Genomic DNA, 19,460 nt, shown 5'->3' on the forward strand with positions numbered 1-19,460 from the left:
GGTTCCAGCACAAGATGTGAGCTGTTCAGACCTCTACCTTCTTCCAGTGGTGGGCACAACTAACCAAAAAGTTAGCTTCGATAACCGCTAATCAGCTAACTGAAAAGTTATCTTTTATAATGCTAAACCACCAAAAAAATTTATTGTTAGCTACAGCTAACCGATAATGTTCAGTATTGTTTCTGGTAAACTCTCAGCTACTAACAAGCTGATTTTGAGTTTAAACACTGCCAACACTTCTGATAGAATTAAAGCTGATTACAAACCCAAACACAGCCAATGAGCCAGCGCTTCTGTCTTTGTGCGCCACGCCGACTGCTGTATTGCATCATTTACCTTGATAGCATACAGTGGTCCCGCCATGAGGCAGACGTCTTGTAAAGGAAAGCAGGTCTGACTTATGGTTTTGATTTATAAATCAAATTAATCCAGATAGAATAACTACATTAATGTCAAGTCTGTCATTTGTACAAGGTGAAAATATAACACATATCTGTTAATTTGAAAATAATGCACAAATACTGAAGTTTTGAACATTAACACACAGATGCCCAGATGCCTGTTGGTGTTGCTTGGAATGACCACAACTGCTGTTATCAAACATCATGCTGTCTGATGTGGACTGTATGTATGTCAGACGTGTGAGTATTCTGATCGGATGATCAGAATACTTGTCCAAGCTGTAAAAAGATGAACTGTACAGGACTTAAACATTCTCACAAGATGTGTGTGTAATGAGGAGGGCGTGGCCTAAAGTGATTAACAGCTGACATCAAGGTGTGTGTTGGTATTAGGCAGCTGCTTTAAAAAAGTCAAAAATTTGTTCAGTGTTTTTTGGAGGAATGTAGTGCTCCGCTCTGTGTGTGTGTGTGTGCGTGCTTAATCTCTGTGGACAAATTGTAATTTGATAAAACTGTTTTTCAATAATCTTTTCACTCCTATTGAGCTCTCGGCTAGAAACCAATAAAATGCAGGTTGGTGAACATTTGATGAGTTCTTTTTCTCAGCACTGCTGACTGGAGGATTCTTCTGTCAGACTGCTTTCAGTCAGCATCTGTTTCTGTCCGCTGACTTCAGACTTTGCAGCAGTGTGAGAAGAGGAGAGTTTCAGTAAGATGATCAGTCTGTTTCCATAACTAGTTAACACAGTAACCAAACACCATCAGTCATCAGGGCTGTCAGGTTCCACTTCCAACACACTCACCGGTCAAAGGTTCGGGTTTTTTTCTTTCCCCATTTTTTCCTCTATGAAAAACCTGAAACATCATGTCTTAGACTGTTTCAGTTGTTTTAGTTTTTATTTAATCATCTTTTTTTTCCTCCGTGGGAAGTGTCACTGCACGTTACTGACACATTCAGTAACATTCACTTATTTTATTTATTTATGACGTACAGTAACTTGCCAAGACGAGTTTTATATGTTATTTTAGACCTTTGCTTCTTTTACTGTGTAAAATGAGAACACAGGACACGTTGTACTGTTTCTGGGTTCATCACAGCGCCACCTGTAGGTAGACAAACAGTCACAGAACCTGCAGGACTGTGGACCGGCCGGAATCCACACTGACACAGAGAGAACATGCAAACTTGACACAGAAAGGACCAAGGGCCTCCTGTAGAAAGCATGCGTATGCACAGAAACCTGGCATACGTGCGTCTCCACATCCACGTGCAAATGTATCAAAAGTGACTTGAGCGTGGAAATGTGCGGTGCGTCACGCAAAAATCCAGGCTGGCGTATGCACGTTTCTACAGCTATTGTTCCTCTGGCGACACGTAGCAGTGTTGCTGGGAACCGTTAACAGTGTGAAAACATAAAGTCATCAGAGTGACATCAGAGACACACTGATGAACAATTAACATGCACACGTGTTTGCAGTTATATGGACGGATATAAAAACACACACATTGTGATGTGTAAAATGGCACTAACAGTGGCTGCGTTAGCGCTGTCAGAGGACCTTACAAATGGTGCAATCGGATGTGAGTGTGTATTCAGGGAACACGAGGATTTACTACCAAACGAGGATGATAGAAGAGATCGCTGTTGTTGTTTACTTCCGTCTTTCCCGCACATGTGCACACAGACGGTAGGCAGAAAAGTCCAGACTCCAAGCAGATGCGATGAGAAAACGTATGGGAAGATGACTTCAGACGACGTGTCAGCTCTTGATCCCGAAGATCGAAAGCGATGTTTTGAGGAATTAAATATTGGAGACAATGACCATGAAGGATTTCAGGTTTTTTGGAGGTGTACAATTATTTTATCAGTGGTCACGTGATCACTGTTATCAGCCTGCTGCTGCAGACGTTGATGTCTGAGATCTTTCTGCTGTCTGGTCTTGTCTCTGTGGGCTGAGTGCAGCAGCAGGATGGGCTTTGAAGTTGAGGAACTTTTTAAACGCGGTCCAAAAAGACACTCCCGCAGAGTCCCACTGAGAGAGGTTTGTATCTTTTTTAATGACTTGGAATCTCGCATCCGTACCGCGCAACAGTAACACCGGAGGCAGTGTGAGCGACGGGTGACGAGAAGTCATTCCTGTTGATAGGCCAACCCTCCGTGCCACTGCGCATGTGCAGTTCTGTCTACTCAGACTTTTATCCCTCCCCTTGTCGGGTTGATGTGCCTCTTTATTGTTGAACTCCCCGAATGAGGAATGTATTTTCAAGTTTAAAAAGTTAAACATTGTATGTGCACACTGTATTTACAGCACAATATTGTCAGGACGTGGAACTGTTTCACTGATCTTGTGAAACCCTATGTGCCGGCCCAGGTTTTGCGGTTGCAGGATGCGGGACTTCTCTGTGTTCCCAGGGTGAAGAGGAAGACAGCGGGTCAAAAAGCTTTTTCTTATCGTACACCTGCTCTGTGGAACGGTCTTCCTGCGACCGTGAGGCAGTCGGAGTCTGTGGACATTTTTAAGTCAAGACTTAAAACCTATTTATTCTTTCTTATGAATAGTTTTAAATTTTTTTTTAATCTGTTTTATTATTTTGTTTGTGTTTTTAATTATGTATTTTATGTATTTTTTTAATTTGTACTTATTTTAAATTTTATATTGAACTGTTCTGTGTGAGACGGCTTTTGTTGTGATTTGGCGCTTTATAAGATGATTAAATTGAAACTGAACTGTTGAGAGGCAGCACGGTGGCTTGGTGGTTAGCACTGTTCCCTCACAGCGAGAAGGTCATGGGTTCAATTCCCACCTGTGGCCTTTCTGTGTGGAGTTTGCATGTTTCTCCCCGTGTTTCGTGGGTTTCCTCCGGTTTCCTCCCACATCCAAAGACATGCGCATTAGGTGGATTAGAATCTTTAAATTGTCCATAGGTGTGCGAGTGGGTGTGAATGTGTTTGTTTGTCTGTTTGTGGCCCTGCGACAGACTGGCGTCCTGTCCCGGGTGTACCCCGCCTCACGCTCTATGACTGCTGGGATAGGCTCCAGCGCCCCCGCGACCCTTAAGTGGACTAAGTGGTTGAAGATGAGTGAGTGAGTGAACTGTCGAGTTACGCGACAAGAGGCACAATTCGACCACACACACACACACACACACACACACACTGTAGCTCCCACAAACATTTTTCCAGTTTCATGATTAACCTGTTTAACAGTGTACTGAATAAACTGTCCCTGTGTGTCATCTCCAGTCATCCTTGGGTATCATTTCTTTTCTGTGTTCATGTTGTGTGATGTGACGTCATGAGGAATCTCTGCTCAAAGGGCTATTTACATGAAACTGCATATTTAAATAGGGCGTGGCCAGGGAGGAGTTTGGTTCCACGCTCAGTGTGATGTACAAACAGAACGTGTGTGGATTCATGCCTACACACACTTTGATACATCTGAATAAATTTGTGTTTACGCCAGATGCAGGGTTTTGGTGTACACCAACTTTTAGTAGAAAGTCCATGTAAGTCTTTGTACATGAGGCCCCAGCTCGGATGCGATCCCATTCCAAAATAGAATAAATTCATTTTCCCCTCAAAATTCTACTCACAACATCCCATAATGACAACATGAAAAGTTTTTTTTTTTTTTGCAAAGTCATTAAAAAAAAAAAATCACGTCCGTACGTATTCACAGCCTTTGTTCAATACTTTGTTGATGCACCTTTGGCGGCAATTTCAGTCTCAAGTCTTCTTGAATATGATGTCACAAGCTTGGTCCACCTATCTTTGGACAGTTTGGTCCATTCCTCTTTGCAGCACCTCTCAAGCTCCATCAGGTTGGATGTGGAGTGTCGGTGCACAGACATTTTCAGATCTCTCCAGAGATGTTCAGTCAGATTCAGGTCTGGGCTCTGGCTGGGCCACTCAAGGACATTCACAGAGTTGTCCTGAAGACACTCCTTTGATATCTTGGCTGTGCGCTTAGGGTCATTGTCCTGCTGAAAGATGAACTGTCACCCCAGTCTGAGGTCAAGAGCACTCTGGAGCAGGTTTTCATCCAGGATGTCTTTGTACATCCCTGCATTCATCTTTCCCTCAATCCTGACTAGTCTCCCAGTTCCTGCTGCTGAAAAACATCCCCACAGCGTGATGCTGCCACCACGCTTCACTGTAGGGATGGTGCCTGGTTTCCTCCAAACATGACACCAAATAGTTCAATCTTTGTCTCAGACCAGAGAATTTTGTTTCTCCTGGTCTGAGAGTCCTTCAGGTGTCTTTTGTCAAACTCCAGGTGGGCTGCCATGTGCCTTTTACTAAGGAGTGGCTTCTGTCTGGACACTCTACCATACAGGCCTGAATGGTGGATTGCTGCAGAGATGGTTGTCCTTCTGGAAGGTTCTCCTCTCTCCACAGAGCAATGGTGGAGCTCTGACAGAGTGACCATCGGGTTCTTGGTCACCTCCCTGTCTAAAGTCCTTCTCTCCCAATCGCTCAGTTTAAACATGCATCCAGCTCTTGGAAGAGTCCTGGTGGATCTAAACTTCCATTTACAGATGATGGAGTCCACTGTGCTCACTGGGACCTTGAAAGCAGCAGAAATGTTTCTGTTCCCTTCCCCAGATTTGTACAGACAATCCTGTCTCTGAGGTCTACAGACAATTCCTTTAACTTCATGCTTGGTTTGTGCTCTGTCAACTGTGGGACCTTATATGTAGACAGGTGTGTGAAATGATTACAGTCTGCAGGTTCAGCAGCTCTGACATTATTTCTGCATTTCTAGACATCTGTCCCTTCAGCTCACTGACACTGACACAGTGTTTAAAGCGTCGTACTTGTTTTATGAGGAAGCAGCACTGAGATTATGTGCAAACTGTCTGGACTTTCAGGCTGAGCTGTAAAAATTTAACAGGGAACAAAGTTCACAGCTGTTATTGACTCATTGCAGCAACATGAGGAGAGACGACACCTCAGCTGGAAACAAACACTCATTATCGTGTATGACGACAGAACTCCTTAATATCTTCGTAGCGTTGGTGACAAATTCATTCTGTGACATGGCTGGAATTCAGCACGCCCCCTTTAGTCCACTAAATCATCGTCACCGCAGCCGTGTGTGCTTTTATTTTTCTACCGCGGTGCAACCAGACAGGAACCAGTCAGTCAACTGTCGCTAAACTTATTATGCATAGGGACCCCAAGAAACACACTGATTTTGGGATCAAGGGGTCAAAGGTCAAGGTCATTGAACTGTACTTTGTAAAAACACCAGAAATTAAACAACAACGGTTATTTATCACAGTTTATTGATAGCTTCTATACACAGAGCTGCATCTATAATCAACAAGCTGCTTCTAGTTCAGAAGAACTGGACGTTCAGTCACAGACGGCGGCAGACAGTCTGGAAACGTTTTAATCTCAGCTGAGAAAAAGTTCATACAAAGTTAAAATATTACAGCAAATTATTGTGCCACGAGTCCTTTTAAAGGTCTTTAAAACTCACATATTAAAAACTAATTTCTAAAGAATCAAAAGCTGAAGTGCATCATCTTTTCCAAACCCTTTGTTTCACATCATGACATGCAGCAGCTGACGTGTGAGTTCACATTTCCTTCTTGCCGTTTACTTTTGCTGGTTTTCCGCCCAGTCCTGCCAGCCACCAGGATAATGCTGAACACTGAAATAATAATCATGATAAAAAGAAAAGGTAAGAATGAAACCACAGTTTGTGGATAAAGACTGAAATTGGAAAAGCAGCTTCTCTCACACATACAACAAAAACTGTGGAACTGTAAACTTACTGCTGCAGTTTGTGAGCAGCTGTGACTCCAAATGTATGAATCATACTTTTGCTGTTGGTTTTGGAGGCGTGTTCGTTTTTTTATTCTTCTTCGACCATGGACAGCATGCAGCAGCTGGTGACAGTTCTGCACTTATGTGCGATTAATTTGTGGTTTGTTAACATTTGTAACTCTGCACCTGTTGAGATTTCTTTGCAGTCCCAACAGTCACCTGGTTATTTACGCCGTGTTTATCCCAAATGAAGGCTGGAGTTTTTGTGGCACGTGTGAGAGAGAGTCAGAATGATTTAAAGAGATCAAAGGTTAACTGATACTGTAAACTAAATAAAGGATCATCTTCAACAAGCAACAACAACGTCCAGACGCCACGTTAGGTGCAAACTGCCAAACGTGTCTCACACTTTGAATCCCAGTGAGGCGGCGGTGTCCAGGGCCGTCTTGCTCCTGATCCCTTTCAGACAGGTGAACACAACGTGATCCGTCTTCTGGGGCATCTCGCCGCCATAATTCTCTTTGAATGCTTCCGGACCCAACTGGAGAGCAACATTCAACTGTCCCACTGTGAAGTCAATGACAGAGACGGGTCAGTGCAGCGTGAAAACCAAACCTACACGCTGACAGGTCAACCATTTCTGGAAGCTATTACATGCAGCATCAAAAGTGCATCTTTTGTATCTAATTAATATTAACTTCAGAATGTTACAGACACGCCATCTTACCAAAGGCAGAAATGACTGGCTGAGGAACTCGAGCAACAAGTCATTCCAAACCAGAATTCAGGATGGTGAGAGAACATACTGAATTCAAGGAACCCTGCAAAATTCTATTCAAGTTTTTCTGTTCTTACCAATTACTTATTTTTCCCACTGCATCGGTTTAAAATTTGGAATAAAGTAAAACCCCCAACCCTTAGGAATACTTGGAACATGTATTCATCTAAGTAAATGTTGTTCTTTACAATATTCTTTACAGTAACATCACAGTAATTTGTAACTTTACAGATTATACATATAATGAAGGACAAAGAGAAAAAGAAATACAGCAAAAAAATTAAAATGTAGTTGAAAACCAGCTGTGAAGGTCACGCTGAGCTGTTAACGCCGTCTTTACTCAGTCTGATGAAAAACGTTCCAAAGCGTCTTCATGACCTCCACACAAGGCTGGAAAACCTAAATCCCGAGAATCACCAGCCCGCCTGTTTCTGTTTATGCTAACACAGAGGGAACGCCACTCACAGGGAACGTTGATGGATCCGGAGATGACGCCGTGCTCCCGGAGCTCCCACGGTTCTCTGACGTCGATAATCACGGCTTTCTGAGCCGCCAGCAGCTCCTTCATCTGCTCGTAACTCACATCTGTGCTGGATGGAGCCGAACTAAAAGTGCGCCACACAGCCCACAGAGCTGTGAAAACAAGAAAGGATTATCCAACACCCAGTGGTGGGCACAGCTGGGTTTATAGGCATTGTTATTGTTTGTTTTATATAAACCTGCAAGAAGCTCAGGTTGTTTCACCGTTATTTACAGTGGGCGGGGAATCGCTGTGAGCTGTGATCGCTTCATGTTCATGTCATCTTATCACATCTAAACCCCACTTCACATATTGTAAATAAGATGCTCCTATTTTTTAAAATTCCAATCATATATATATATATATATATATACACACATACATATATATACATACACACACACACACACACACACACACATTATTTCTACCTCATTTTCTTATTTTATTGTATTGTTACTTGTAACAATACATCTTATTTTTGCACACGCTGTTTGATGCACATTTTCTTCTACTCACACTCATCTGTGTTTATTAAGAGCTGACGTAACGTGAATTTCTCCACTGTGAGATCAATAAAGTCTTTTCTTATCTTATTCTGGAGGAAACTGAAGTTTGCTCTTTAACATCTTGCTTATTGTCCTTTAGAGCACCGTTTGTTCCAGAGTAATGTATATAAAATGTTGGAAATTCGGTTTGCATTTATGAAGTTCCATGCAGGTTAAACATAGGAAACACAGAATATCTGGAATATCTGTTTTACCAAATTTTCAGGGTCTCATGCAGCAGTCGCTTAAAATGTTATGAAAGGCATAAATGTTACATTTTGGTCATAAAATGTTCATTTGCAATTGTTGTCATGTAGTTTCTCAGTGTTAGTTTAACTGCAGCAACTCTCTGGTGTGCAAAGAATTATGGGATATCTCAATGGGACAAATTGTGGTACATTAAAATGATATACTGTTGTGAAACTGAAATAAACAAAAAACATGCCAATTTTGACACCCCTGTAAAGTTACTGTAACTTGTGTGTTGGTTTTTATAATGCATGTGATCTGTGATCCACTTATATAGAGACCTTCTCAATATGTTGATCTATTTACACTCCCATCCAGCAGATGGCAGTGTTCTCTGCATTTTGACGGAGGGGGGGGTAGAGGAAGTGATGAGGGCAGGTCATTTGAATTTTCCCATAATGCCTGTTGGCACATGTGTCTGTTTAACGTCAAACCTTCAGAATTTGTGCATTACTTTAAAACTAAAACATATAGCTGATATTTTCACTTTGTAAAAATGACACAGTTGCCGCTATTTTCCCTAAACTGTCTGGAAATAGTTGGTTTTAAATGAAACCATGAGTGAAAGGTGCTTTGCGCTTCATGACTCCTGCCCACTCTGAATATCAGCATGGTGAAAGTAAATGATTGGTTTTTTGTTTCTTTTTTTTCCTTCTTCTCCTCTTTTCTTTACAATAGTAGCTGGTCTGCCCACTTTTACTGGGAGGAGGACTGAGCTCCTCACAGTGGTCCATTTATTGTAAAGCACATGACAAGAATAAACATGTAGGATTTTAGGTTTTACAGATGTTTCTGGCCATTCGGCTTTATCTCTATGTCATCAAAAAAAAAAATGTTAGCAGACTCAAAGTTATTGGAACTAAATTTAGCGGAAGCTAACTGGTCCGCTGATAGTTTTCAAAGTTAGCCGAACAGCTAATCTCCTAAGAAAAATGTTAGGTTTGATCATTAGCAGTTAGCGGATTAGCAGAACTGTGCCCACCATTGCCAACACCTCATCTGGTCTCAGTGTCCACTCGAGTCCAAAACCAGTGCTACTGCCCCACAGCTCAACATTCAGACGTTAAAATTAACATTCATTCCCTGTAAATGATTCAGGTCGGGTGAGTCCACGCAAATGGACTTTAGTTCTTTGAGGATATTTTGCTCTTCATCACTTATGATGATGATGATGTCGCTTGTTATTTTTATTATTTACAAATGCAAGAAACAGTGCGTTTCACAGACTGTGGGTCGCTCTGTACGGCCTTCCACAGTCTTAGATTCTATTCCGTCTTTATTAACAACATGACAGAAGACACAAACGCCAAACTGTTGAAATCATTTTCAGGAGAGCTGGAACACGGCTCACAGGAGGACAGGTCCAGATAGGACAACCAGTGACTGGAGGAGACGACGCACAGTCTCTGCTACCAGGTGTCCTCAGGGGATCCGAGGGTGAGAGAGGTTAGTTACTGAGACTAACCAGTGACTAACCAGTTTAGTGATCATCCGATGAGGATGATCACTGAACATCAGCTACCACATTATGGTCATGTGGTGTGTTTCTCTGGGTGTGAACCAGAACTCGGGCAAAGGACACGCTCACATTCCACCTGAACGCAGGTGGTTTACTTTCGACAGTTGGGGATGGACTGGTTGTCTGCCTGGTTGGTTGCCATCCAGGTCCCAGAGTGGTCTGTGGTGTGGTGGATGCTACAATTTGCAAGACCACAGCCTGTTCACAGGGAAAAATAGTTTTACAGGGGGATGGATTTACAGGGCAGCCATTGGCTGCAGCAGGAGGTCACATGATCAACAGATGACAGGATTATTACATCCACCAAGGACGTAATAAAATCACCTGCATTCATTTGTCTGTCTGTCTTTTAGCAGGATTACATCAAAACTACTACACAGATTTTGATGAAATTTTCACCACAGATAGATATTAGGCCATGGAAGACTCCATTAAATTGTGGAGGGGATTCGGATCTGCATTGGCGGATGTCAGAAATGTCGGATTGCTCTTATTTTCACTGATGTATGAAGCTCCAGTTGTCCCAGTGGACAGCCACTTATGGAAGATCTGGTCATAAATAAATACCTAAATATTCATGTCCACTGTCCCTGTTTAAGTACAGGGTCAACAGCACCTTCAGAAATATATTTACTGATAAAAATGGTGATGTGTTCAATGCTTATTTTACCTGCTGTGTAGTCCAGGTCCAATTCCAGAATATTTGATTTGTACACTGTGTGGAACAAATACATCCTGAATTCCAAACTCACATCACACATTAGTGTCTGACTGCCTCATGACCAACTTCAGACTTCATGAAAATTGTGCCATAAAAGTGAAGAGAGACCCTTCGGCTGCTCTCTTGTGTTCACTCGGTGTCGCCACAGCAGATCTGAAGTGGATCTGCATGTTAATTTGGCACAAGTTCTCTGCCAGATGCCCTTTCTGACACAACTCCATTTTACATGGTAAATGGGCAGGGGTGATTTTTCAACCGGGAACCTTCCGCACGGAGAACAAGCACACTTAACCGCTTGGTTACCGTCCCTACCCTACAGAAACTGTGCAATATCATGATTAAAAATTAAAACTGATCTTGTACCCCAAACTGATAAATGTTCATTTTTAGAATGAAGTGGCTATCCATACGCAGTCGCATTGAAAATACAAACATATTAATTATCCCACAGGATTAGAGTTTAGCGCAAAGCCATTAAGTGGTTCAAATCACAATTGTGTTAAAAACGTTTTTTTCCCAACTTCAAGTATAAATGCGTATGTGACAATCACCTGCCTCATCATGACTCTCTTGGAAATCATTTAGCAGACTGATGCCTTTGAACAGGTGGCTGGTGCAGTTTTACAGGCAGCATGGTTTTGGTTTTTACTGGCTCTCTTTTTGGGGCCGCCGTAGTGTGCTGATGCCAGTTGGCCTTCACCTTACTGTGGAAGGGCCGGCCACCTCATCTGCAAACATAGATCGAGTTCCAAATAGGGCACCGCAGTCTCCTTTGAACCCTGCGTGATATCATGGGATTTGACCACTTACAGGGACCGCCGGTCCCATTGTGCAATATATACACAGCATAACTTCAGATAGAAAAATTAACTGTTTTGTTTTTGGCTGCAATCACCAAAGCAGTTGCAAAAAGTGGTTAGTGTTTTTTTTCTTTGGTTCCCAGTGGAGAAGGGAAGACAAGGCAAATGGGAGACGTCCTATTGGTAAGTGTTAGCCTACACAGCTAACCAGAGTAGCTCCATTCCCCTGCCTGCAAAACCGCCTCGACACGTTTGAGCTCTGGTGTCGCAGACCGAACGGTCCCCCTATAAATCGTTCACTGATTATCACCTCATTTCTGCTTCAAACTGCCTCCAGTCATCATCTGTCTCAGCAACAGATGTTTGAAGCTTTTCTACAACAATCATTTCCACATAAATTCAGCATTGTTTCATCAGAAAAGACAGATGAAGCGATCAGAGTGCCGCAGCTAAACCAGCTGCTAGCTGATGCGTTCACTACATGTCGGACATTTTAAAGTGTCATGGAATTTTGCCTCGTTTCTGCCTAAAACTGACTTTAGAGTGATTTAAGAGGTTTTACCTTTATCATCTGATGGTTAATAATCCCATTAATCCATCTGATTGCTTTGGCTGAACAGACTCCGTCTCAGACATGCTGCTGTGGTCAGAAATGACACATGCACAGCTGTAAAAGGCGAACCGATTTTTAGGGGCGGAAAGTGCAGTCTGCAACACCGGGTCATAAACAAACCACAAGACATGTATACTTTCCACCGCATCGCCACTTTTTCTTTGCATTTTCACTTCGATTATGTGTAATCTGCCCTAAAACTCAGAGAAAATGCTGTAGTTTTTACCCAGGAAGTATATAAATTATGTCATATTTTATCCCTCTAGCACCCTCCCTCAAACAAGACTGTGATGCCCAATTACATCTATTTGTATTGAGTTCAGCGATGTTTTCATCGGTCAAAATGGCCACCAGAGGGCGCGCGCCATACTCTCACGAGCGCCACTAGCTTAGCTAATGGCAAGCTAAAAGTGGATGCGCTCGTTTTGGCAGAACAACTATACAGTTTATGTATATTCTGTGTTAGTACAAGACCGCAGGCGCCGTGCTTGATGAATTCCTGCGCAAAAAGTAGTTCCCAATCAATGCTGTATTTGCTATGACTGTGTAACAAAAACATAAGGAGTATATTTGGCACAAGAACTTGTGTATCTCGTGTGTTTTTATACCTAAATGAACGTAAGTCAATATACTCATCCAGCAGCATCTTCTCATGTCAGCAAATTCAGCGCTGGGTCAGACAAAAGTAGTCCAGCGAGCAATTCAGCTGTGCTGGCGGAGGGATACGAGCGCTGAGTGCTGGTCTAGTTTCAATCAATCAATTCAATTTTATTTATATAGCGCCAAATCACAACAAACAGTTGCCCCAAGGCGCTTTATATTGTAAGGCAAGGCCATACAATAATTATGAAAAACCCCAACGGTCAAAACGACCCCCTGTGAGCAAGCACTTGGCGACAGTGGGAAGGAAAAACTCCCTTTTAACAGGAAGAAACCTCCAGCAGAACCAGGCTCAGGGAGGGGCAGTCTTCTGCTGGGACTGGTTGGGGCTGAGGGAGAGAACCAGGAAAAAGACATGCTGTGGAGGGGAGCAGAGATCAATCACTAATGATTAAATGCAGAGTGGTGCATACAGAGCAAAAAGAGACAGAAACAGTGCATCATGGGAACCCCCCAGCAGTCTACGTCTATAGCAGCATAACTAAGGGATGGTTCAGGGTCACCTGATCCAGCCCTAACTATAAGCTTTAGCAAAAAGGAAAGTTTTAAGCCTAATCTTAAAAGTAGAGAGGGTGTCTGTCTCCCTGATCCGAATTAGGAGCTGGTTCCACAGGAGAGGAGCCTGAAAGCTGAAGGTTCTGCCTCCCATTCTACTCTTACAAACCCTAGGAACTACAAGTAAGCCTGCAGTCTGAGAGCGAAGCGCTCTATTGGGGTGATATGGTACTATGAGGTCCCTAAGATAAGAAGGGACCTGATTATTCAAAACCTTATAAGTAAGAAGAAGAATTTTAAATTCTATTCTAGAATTAACAGGAAGCCAATGAAGAGAGGCCAATATGGGTGAGATATGCTCTCTCCTTCTAGTCCCCGTCAGTACTCTAGCTGCAGCATTTTGAATTAACTGAAGGCTTTTCAGGGAACTTTTAGGACAACCTGATAATAATGAATTACAATAGTCCAGCCTAGAGGAAATAAATGCATGAATTAGTTTTTCAGCATCACTCTGAGACAAGACCTTTCTAATTTTAGAGATATTGCGTAAATGCAAAAAAGCAGTCCTACATATTTGTTTAATATGCGCTTTGAATGACATATCCTGATCAAAAATGACTCCAAGATTTCTCACAGTATTACTAGAGGTCAGGGTAATGCCATCCAGAGTAAGGATCTGGTTAGACACCATGTTTCTAAGATTTGTGGGGCCAAGTACAATAACTTCAGTTTTATCTGAGTTTAAAAGCAGGAAATTAGAGGTCATCCATGTCCTTATGTCTGTAAGACAATCCTGCAGTTTAGCTAATTGGTGTGTGTCCTCTGGCTTCATGGATAGATAAAGCTGGGTATCATCTGCGTAACAATGAAAATTTAAGCAATGCCGTCTAATAATACTGCCTAAGGGAAGCATGTATAAAGTGAATAAAATTGGTCCTAGCACAGAACCTTGTGGAACTCCATAATTAACCTTAGTCTGTGAAGAAGACTCCCCATTTACATGAACAAATTGTAATCTATTAGATAAATATGATTCAAACCATCGCAGCGCAGTGCCTTTAATACCTATGGCATGCTCTAATCTCTGTAATAAAATTTTATGGTCAACAGTATCAAAAGCAGCACTGAGGTCTAACAGAACAAGCACAGAGATGAGTCCACTGTCTGAGGCCATAAGAAGATCATTTGTAACCTTCACTAATGCTGTTTCTGTACTATGATGAATTCTAAAACCTGACTGAAACTCTTCAAATAGACCATTCCTCTGCAGATGATCAGTTAGCTGTTTTACAACTACCCTTTCAAGAATTTTTGAGAGAAAAGGAAGGTTGGAGATTGGCCTATAATTAGCTAAGATAGCTGGGTCAAGTGATGGCTTTTTAAGTAATGGTTTAATTACTGCCACCTTAAAAGCCTGTGGTACATAGCCAACTAATAAAGATAGATTGATCATATTTAAGATCGAAGCATTAAATAATGGTAGGGCTTCCTTGAGCAGCCTGGTAGGAATGGGGTCCAATAGACATGTTGATGGTTTGGATGAAGTAACTAATGAAAATAACTCAGACAGAACAATTGGAGAGAAAGAGTCTAACCAATTACCGGCATCACTGAAAGCAGCCAAAGATAACGATACGTCTTTGGGATGGTTATGAGTAATTTTTTCTCTAATAGTTAAAATTTTATTAGCAAAGAAAGTCATGAAGTCATTACTAGTTAAAGTTAAAGGAATACTCAGCTCAATAGAGCTCTGACTCTTTGTCAGCCTGGCTACAGTGCTGAAAAGAAACCTGGGGTTGTTCTTATTTTCTTCAATTAGTGATGTGTAGTAAGATGTCCTAGCTTTACGGAGGGCTTTTTTTTATAGAGCAACAGACTCTTTTTCCAGGCTAAGTGAAGATCTTCTAAATTAGTGAGACGCCATTTCCTCTCCAACTTACGGGTTATCTGCTTTAAGCTGCGAGTTTGTGAGTTATACCACGGAGTCAGGCACTTCTGATTTAAAGCTCTCTTTTTCAGAGGAGCTACAGCATCCAAAGTTGTCTTCAATGAGGATGTAAAACTACTGACGAGATGCTCTATCTCACTTACAGAGTTTAGGTAGCTACTCTGCACTGTGTTGGTATATGGCATTAGGGAACATAAAGAAGGAAACATATCCTTAAACCTAGTTACAGCGCTTTCTGAAAGACTTCTAGTGTAATGAAACTTATTCCCCACTGCTGGGTAGTCCATCAGAGTAAATGTAAATGTTATTAAGAAATGATCAGACAGAAGGGAGTTTTCAGGGAATACTGTTAAGTCTTCAATTTCTATACCATAAGTCAGAACAAGATCTAAGATATGATTAAAGTGGTGGGTGGACTCATTTACATTTTGAGCAAAGCCAATAGAGTCTAATAATAGATTAAATGCAGTGTTGAGGCTGTCATTCTCAGCATCTGTGTGGATGTTAAAATCGCCCACTATAATTATCTTATCTGAGCTAAGCACTAAGTCAGACAAAAGTTCTGAAAATTCACAGAGAAACTCACAGTAACGACCAGGAGGACGATAGATAACAACAAGTAAAACTGTTTTTTGGGACTTCCAATTTGGATGGACAAGACTAAGAGTCAAGCTTTCAAATGAATTAAAGCTCTGTCTGGGTGTTTGATTAATTAATAAGCTGGAATGGAAGATTGCTGCTAATCCTCCGCCTCGGCCCGTGCTACGAGCGTTCTGGCAGTTAGTGTGACTTGGGGGTGTTGACTCATTTAAACTAACATATTCATCCTGCTGTAACCAGGTTTCTGTAAGGCAGAATAAATCAATATGTTGATCAATTATTATATAATTTATTAACAGGGACTTAGAAGAGAGAGACCTAATGTTTAATAGACCACATTTAACTGTTTTAGTCTGTGGTGCAGTTGAAGGTGCTATATTATTTTTTCTTTTTGAATTTTTATGCTTAAATAGATTTTTGCTGGTTATTGGTGGTCTGGGAGCAGGCACCGTCTCTACGGGGATGGGGTAATGAGGGGATGGCAGGGGGAGAGAAGCTGCAGAGAGGTGTGTAAGACTACAACTCTGCTTCCTGGTCCCAACCCTGGATAGTCACGGTTTGGAGGATTTAAGAAAATTGTCCAGATTTCTAGAAATGAGAGCTGCTCCATCCAAAGTGGGATGGATGCCGTCTCTCCTAACAAGACCAGGTTTTCCCCAGAAGCTTTGCCAATTATCTATGAAGCCCACCTCATTTTTTGGACACCACTCAGACAGCCAGCAATTCAAGGAGAACATGCGGCTAAACATGTCACTCCCGGTCTGATTGGGGAGGGGCCCAGAGAAAACTACAGAGTCCGACATTGTTTTTGCAAAGTTACACACCGATTTAATGTTAATTTTAGTGACCTCCGATTGGCGTAACCGGGTGTCATTACTGCCGACGTGAATTACAATCTTACCAAATTTACGCTTAGCCTTAGCCAGCAGTTTCAAATTTCCTTCAATGTCGCCTGCTCTGGCCCCCGGAAGACAATTGACTATGGTTGCTGGTGTCGCTAACTTCACATTTCTCAAAACAGAGTCGCCAATAACCAGAGTTTGATCTTCGGCGAGTGTATTGTCGAGTGGGGAAAAACGGTTAGAAATGTGAACGGGTTGGCGGTGTACACGGGGCTTCTGTTTAGGGCTACGCTTCCTCCTCACAGTCACCCAGTCGGCCTGCTTTCCCGGCTGCTCGGGATCTGCCAGAGGGGAACTAACGGCGGCTAAGCTACCTTGGTCCACACCGACTACAGGGGCCTGGCTAGCTGTAGAATTTTCCACGGTGCGGAGCCGAGCCTCCAATTCGCCCAGCCTGGCCTCCAAAGCTACGAATAAGATACACTTATTACAAGTACCATTACTGCTAAAGGAAGCCGAGGAATAACTAAACATTTCACACCCAGAGCAGAAAAGTGCGGGAGAGACAGGAGAAGCCGCCATGCTAAATCGGCTAAGAGCTAGTAGCTACGCTAAGCTAGCGGATTCCTAAAAACACGCAAAGTGAATAATGTGTAAATAATTTAGAGGTGATTCAGCAGAGGGAGTGCTTTAGTTAAGGCACGTAAAGATTACACTGGGAAACAAATCGTTATCTAGGTAACTAGATCAATCTAACTGCACAGATTAAGTGATACAATACCGCAGTGAGAGCCAACCACCAGTAGAGGCAAGCAAGAGGTTTCTTAGTGTAGTTTCTTAGTGTATATACAGTTATCGTGGCGTAATACTGCAGAATAAGCTGATACCTTTTTATAATGTTTGAGTTTTAAAACTGAAACACTTACTGGACACAAAGCTTTGAAGTTCCGCTGTAGGACGGACGGTACCGGTGGTACCGGTCCATAAGAGCCGAGGAACCGATTCGGTCAGTCTGCAGCACCTCCTCAGAGCCATCTGGGTCCACAAGACAAAATCAAAACTATTTAGCCCTCAACATAAATAACATCCAAGACCAAAGCTACTGGCAGGTATTTGCGTCTGTGCCGGTCGCAAAACTACTGGACCCATTAAGGACAAACGTCTGTTCTCACCAGCCGTTACGTTATTGCGTAATATGTCAAAGATCACCCAGCTTCTGTAAACATTAACTTTGTCCTTGAGCTAACACAAGATTATGAAGTTTCTATTGCAAATGTCAATTATGAGATATGTTTGACATTTACAATAATCATGATATCAGTGGTTTCTCTGACAAGTTTGGTTATTGATCATTTGATTTGGACGCACATCCCTGAAACGTCCAGCAGGTGCCAGTGTTTTCCACTTCTAATCTATTCCGTTTGTTTTGGACTCCACAACAACATTTCAAAACATGTTCCTAAACATTCTTATTTTGAGTTTGGTGTCTCTAACTTGTCGTGCAGATGAGAAGATGCCGCGCCATCCCCAACCGCACGTTCTATCCATTCTGTTCTTACAGTTTGTCCCGTACTGGTCCACATAGGCAACGTCATGTTTCCTGTAGAGGTCCGTATTAAAAGGAAAACAGGGCCTGGGTATGTACCCGGTGCTTGTTCCGGAATCCATTCAGCATCCAGTATTCATATGTTGATCAATTATTATATCATTTACTAACAGGAACTTAGAAGAGAGAGACCTAATGTTTAATAGACCACATTTAACTGTTTTAGTCTGTGGTGCAGTTGAAGGTGCTATATTATTTTTTCTTTTTTAATTTTTATATTTAAATAGATTTTTACTGGTTATTGGTGGTCTGGGAGCAGGCACCGTCTCTACAGGGATGGGGTAATGAGGGGATGACAGGGGGAGAGAAGCTGCAGAGAGGTGTGTAAGACTACAACTCTGCTTCCTGGTCCCAACCGCCTCAGACACCTGACCTCAGTAACTATTAGGAAAACCCACAGACTGTAGACTGTCGACTGCAGACTGTAGTAAACTGCAGACTGTAAACTGTAGACTGCAGACTTTAGACTGTCGACTGCAGACTGTAAACTACAGACTGTAGACTGCAGACTGTCGACTGTAAACTGTAAACTGCAGACTGTATACTGTAGACTGCAGACTTTAGACTGTCGACTGCAGACTAGACTGTAAACTGCAGACTGTAAACTGTAGACTGCAGACTATCAACTGTAAACTGCAGACTGTAAACTAGACTGTATGCAGAGTGCAGACTAAACTGTAGACAGTAAACTGTAGAATACAGAGTGCAGACTGTAAACTGTAGACAGTAAACTGTAGAATACAGAGTGCAGACTGTAAACTGTAGACTGTAAACTAGACTGTATGCAGAGTGCAGACTGTAAACTGTAGACAGTAAACTGTAGAATACAGAGTGCAGACTGTAAACTGTAGACTGTAAACTGTAGAATACAGAGTGCAGACTGTAAACTGCAGACTGTAAACTAGACTGTATGCAGAGTGCAGACTAAACTGTAGACAGTAAACTGTAGAATACAGAGTGCAGACTGTAAACTGTAGACAGTAAACTGTAGAATACAGAGTGCAGACTGTAAACTGCAGACTGTAAACTAGACTGTATGCAGAGTGCAGACTGTAAACTGTAGACAGTAAACTGTAGAATACAGAGTGCAGACTGTAAACTGTAGACTGTAAACTGCAGACTACAAGGAAACCAAAGCAACCACCTGAATGCACCTTAGCAAAAATACTACTACTACTACTACTAATAATAATAATAAAAGCTGCCATTAAAACTGTACCAAACTCCAAAGCAAACACTTAGACATGCAGTTCTTATGTATATACAGTGGCTTGCAAAAGTATTCATCCCCTTGGTATTTCACGCTTTTAATTAATTTATGGTCTTTCAAATACAAAAAGTAAATCAGGCTTCTCAATATAAAAAAAATCTAAAATGATCTTC

At 42.0% G+C, this 19,460-nt stretch overlaps 1 protein-coding gene across 1 annotated transcript; it reads right to left on the minus strand.

Annotated features, from left to right (window-relative positions):
- Positions 1-5,939: 5,939 nt before the first annotated feature.
- tstd3 (thiosulfate sulfurtransferase like domain containing 3) lies at positions 5,940-17,573 on the minus strand. Its single transcript, XM_034173585.1, has 4 exons — positions 17,398-17,573; positions 7,422-7,589; positions 6,586-6,745; positions 5,940-6,062 (listed from the first exon to the last, which is right to left on the minus strand). Exons 1-4 carry the CDS (start codon positions 17,504-17,506, stop codon positions 6,008-6,010), a joined length of 492 nt encoding a protein of 163 aa, XP_034029476.1. The 5' UTR covers positions 17,507-17,573; the 3' UTR covers positions 5,940-6,007.
- Positions 17,574-19,460: the final 1,887 nt, after the last annotated feature.

Source organism: Thalassophryne amazonica, chromosome 7, assembly GCF_902500255.1.
Source record: "Thalassophryne amazonica chromosome 7, fThaAma1.1, whole genome shotgun sequence".
In the NCBI taxonomy this organism is placed as follows: Eukaryota; Metazoa; Chordata; class Actinopteri; order Batrachoidiformes; family Batrachoididae; genus Thalassophryne; species Thalassophryne amazonica.

Excerpts from the sequence above, each read along its gene's own strand:
- tstd3 (XM_034173585.1), bottom strand. The coding sequence starts at position 17,506 with ATGGCTCTGAGGAGGTGCTGCAGACTGACCGAATCGGTTCCTCGGCTC. Across the intron at positions 7,590-17,397 it reads ACTTCAAAGCTTTGTGTCCA|CTCTGTGGGCTGTGTGGCGC; the intron begins GTAAGTGTTTCA and ends TTGTTTTCACAG. Across the intron at positions 6,063-6,585 it reads GCCTCACTGGGATTCAAAGT|TGTTCAGCATTATCCTGGTG; the intron begins GTGAGACACGTT and ends TTATTATTTCAG.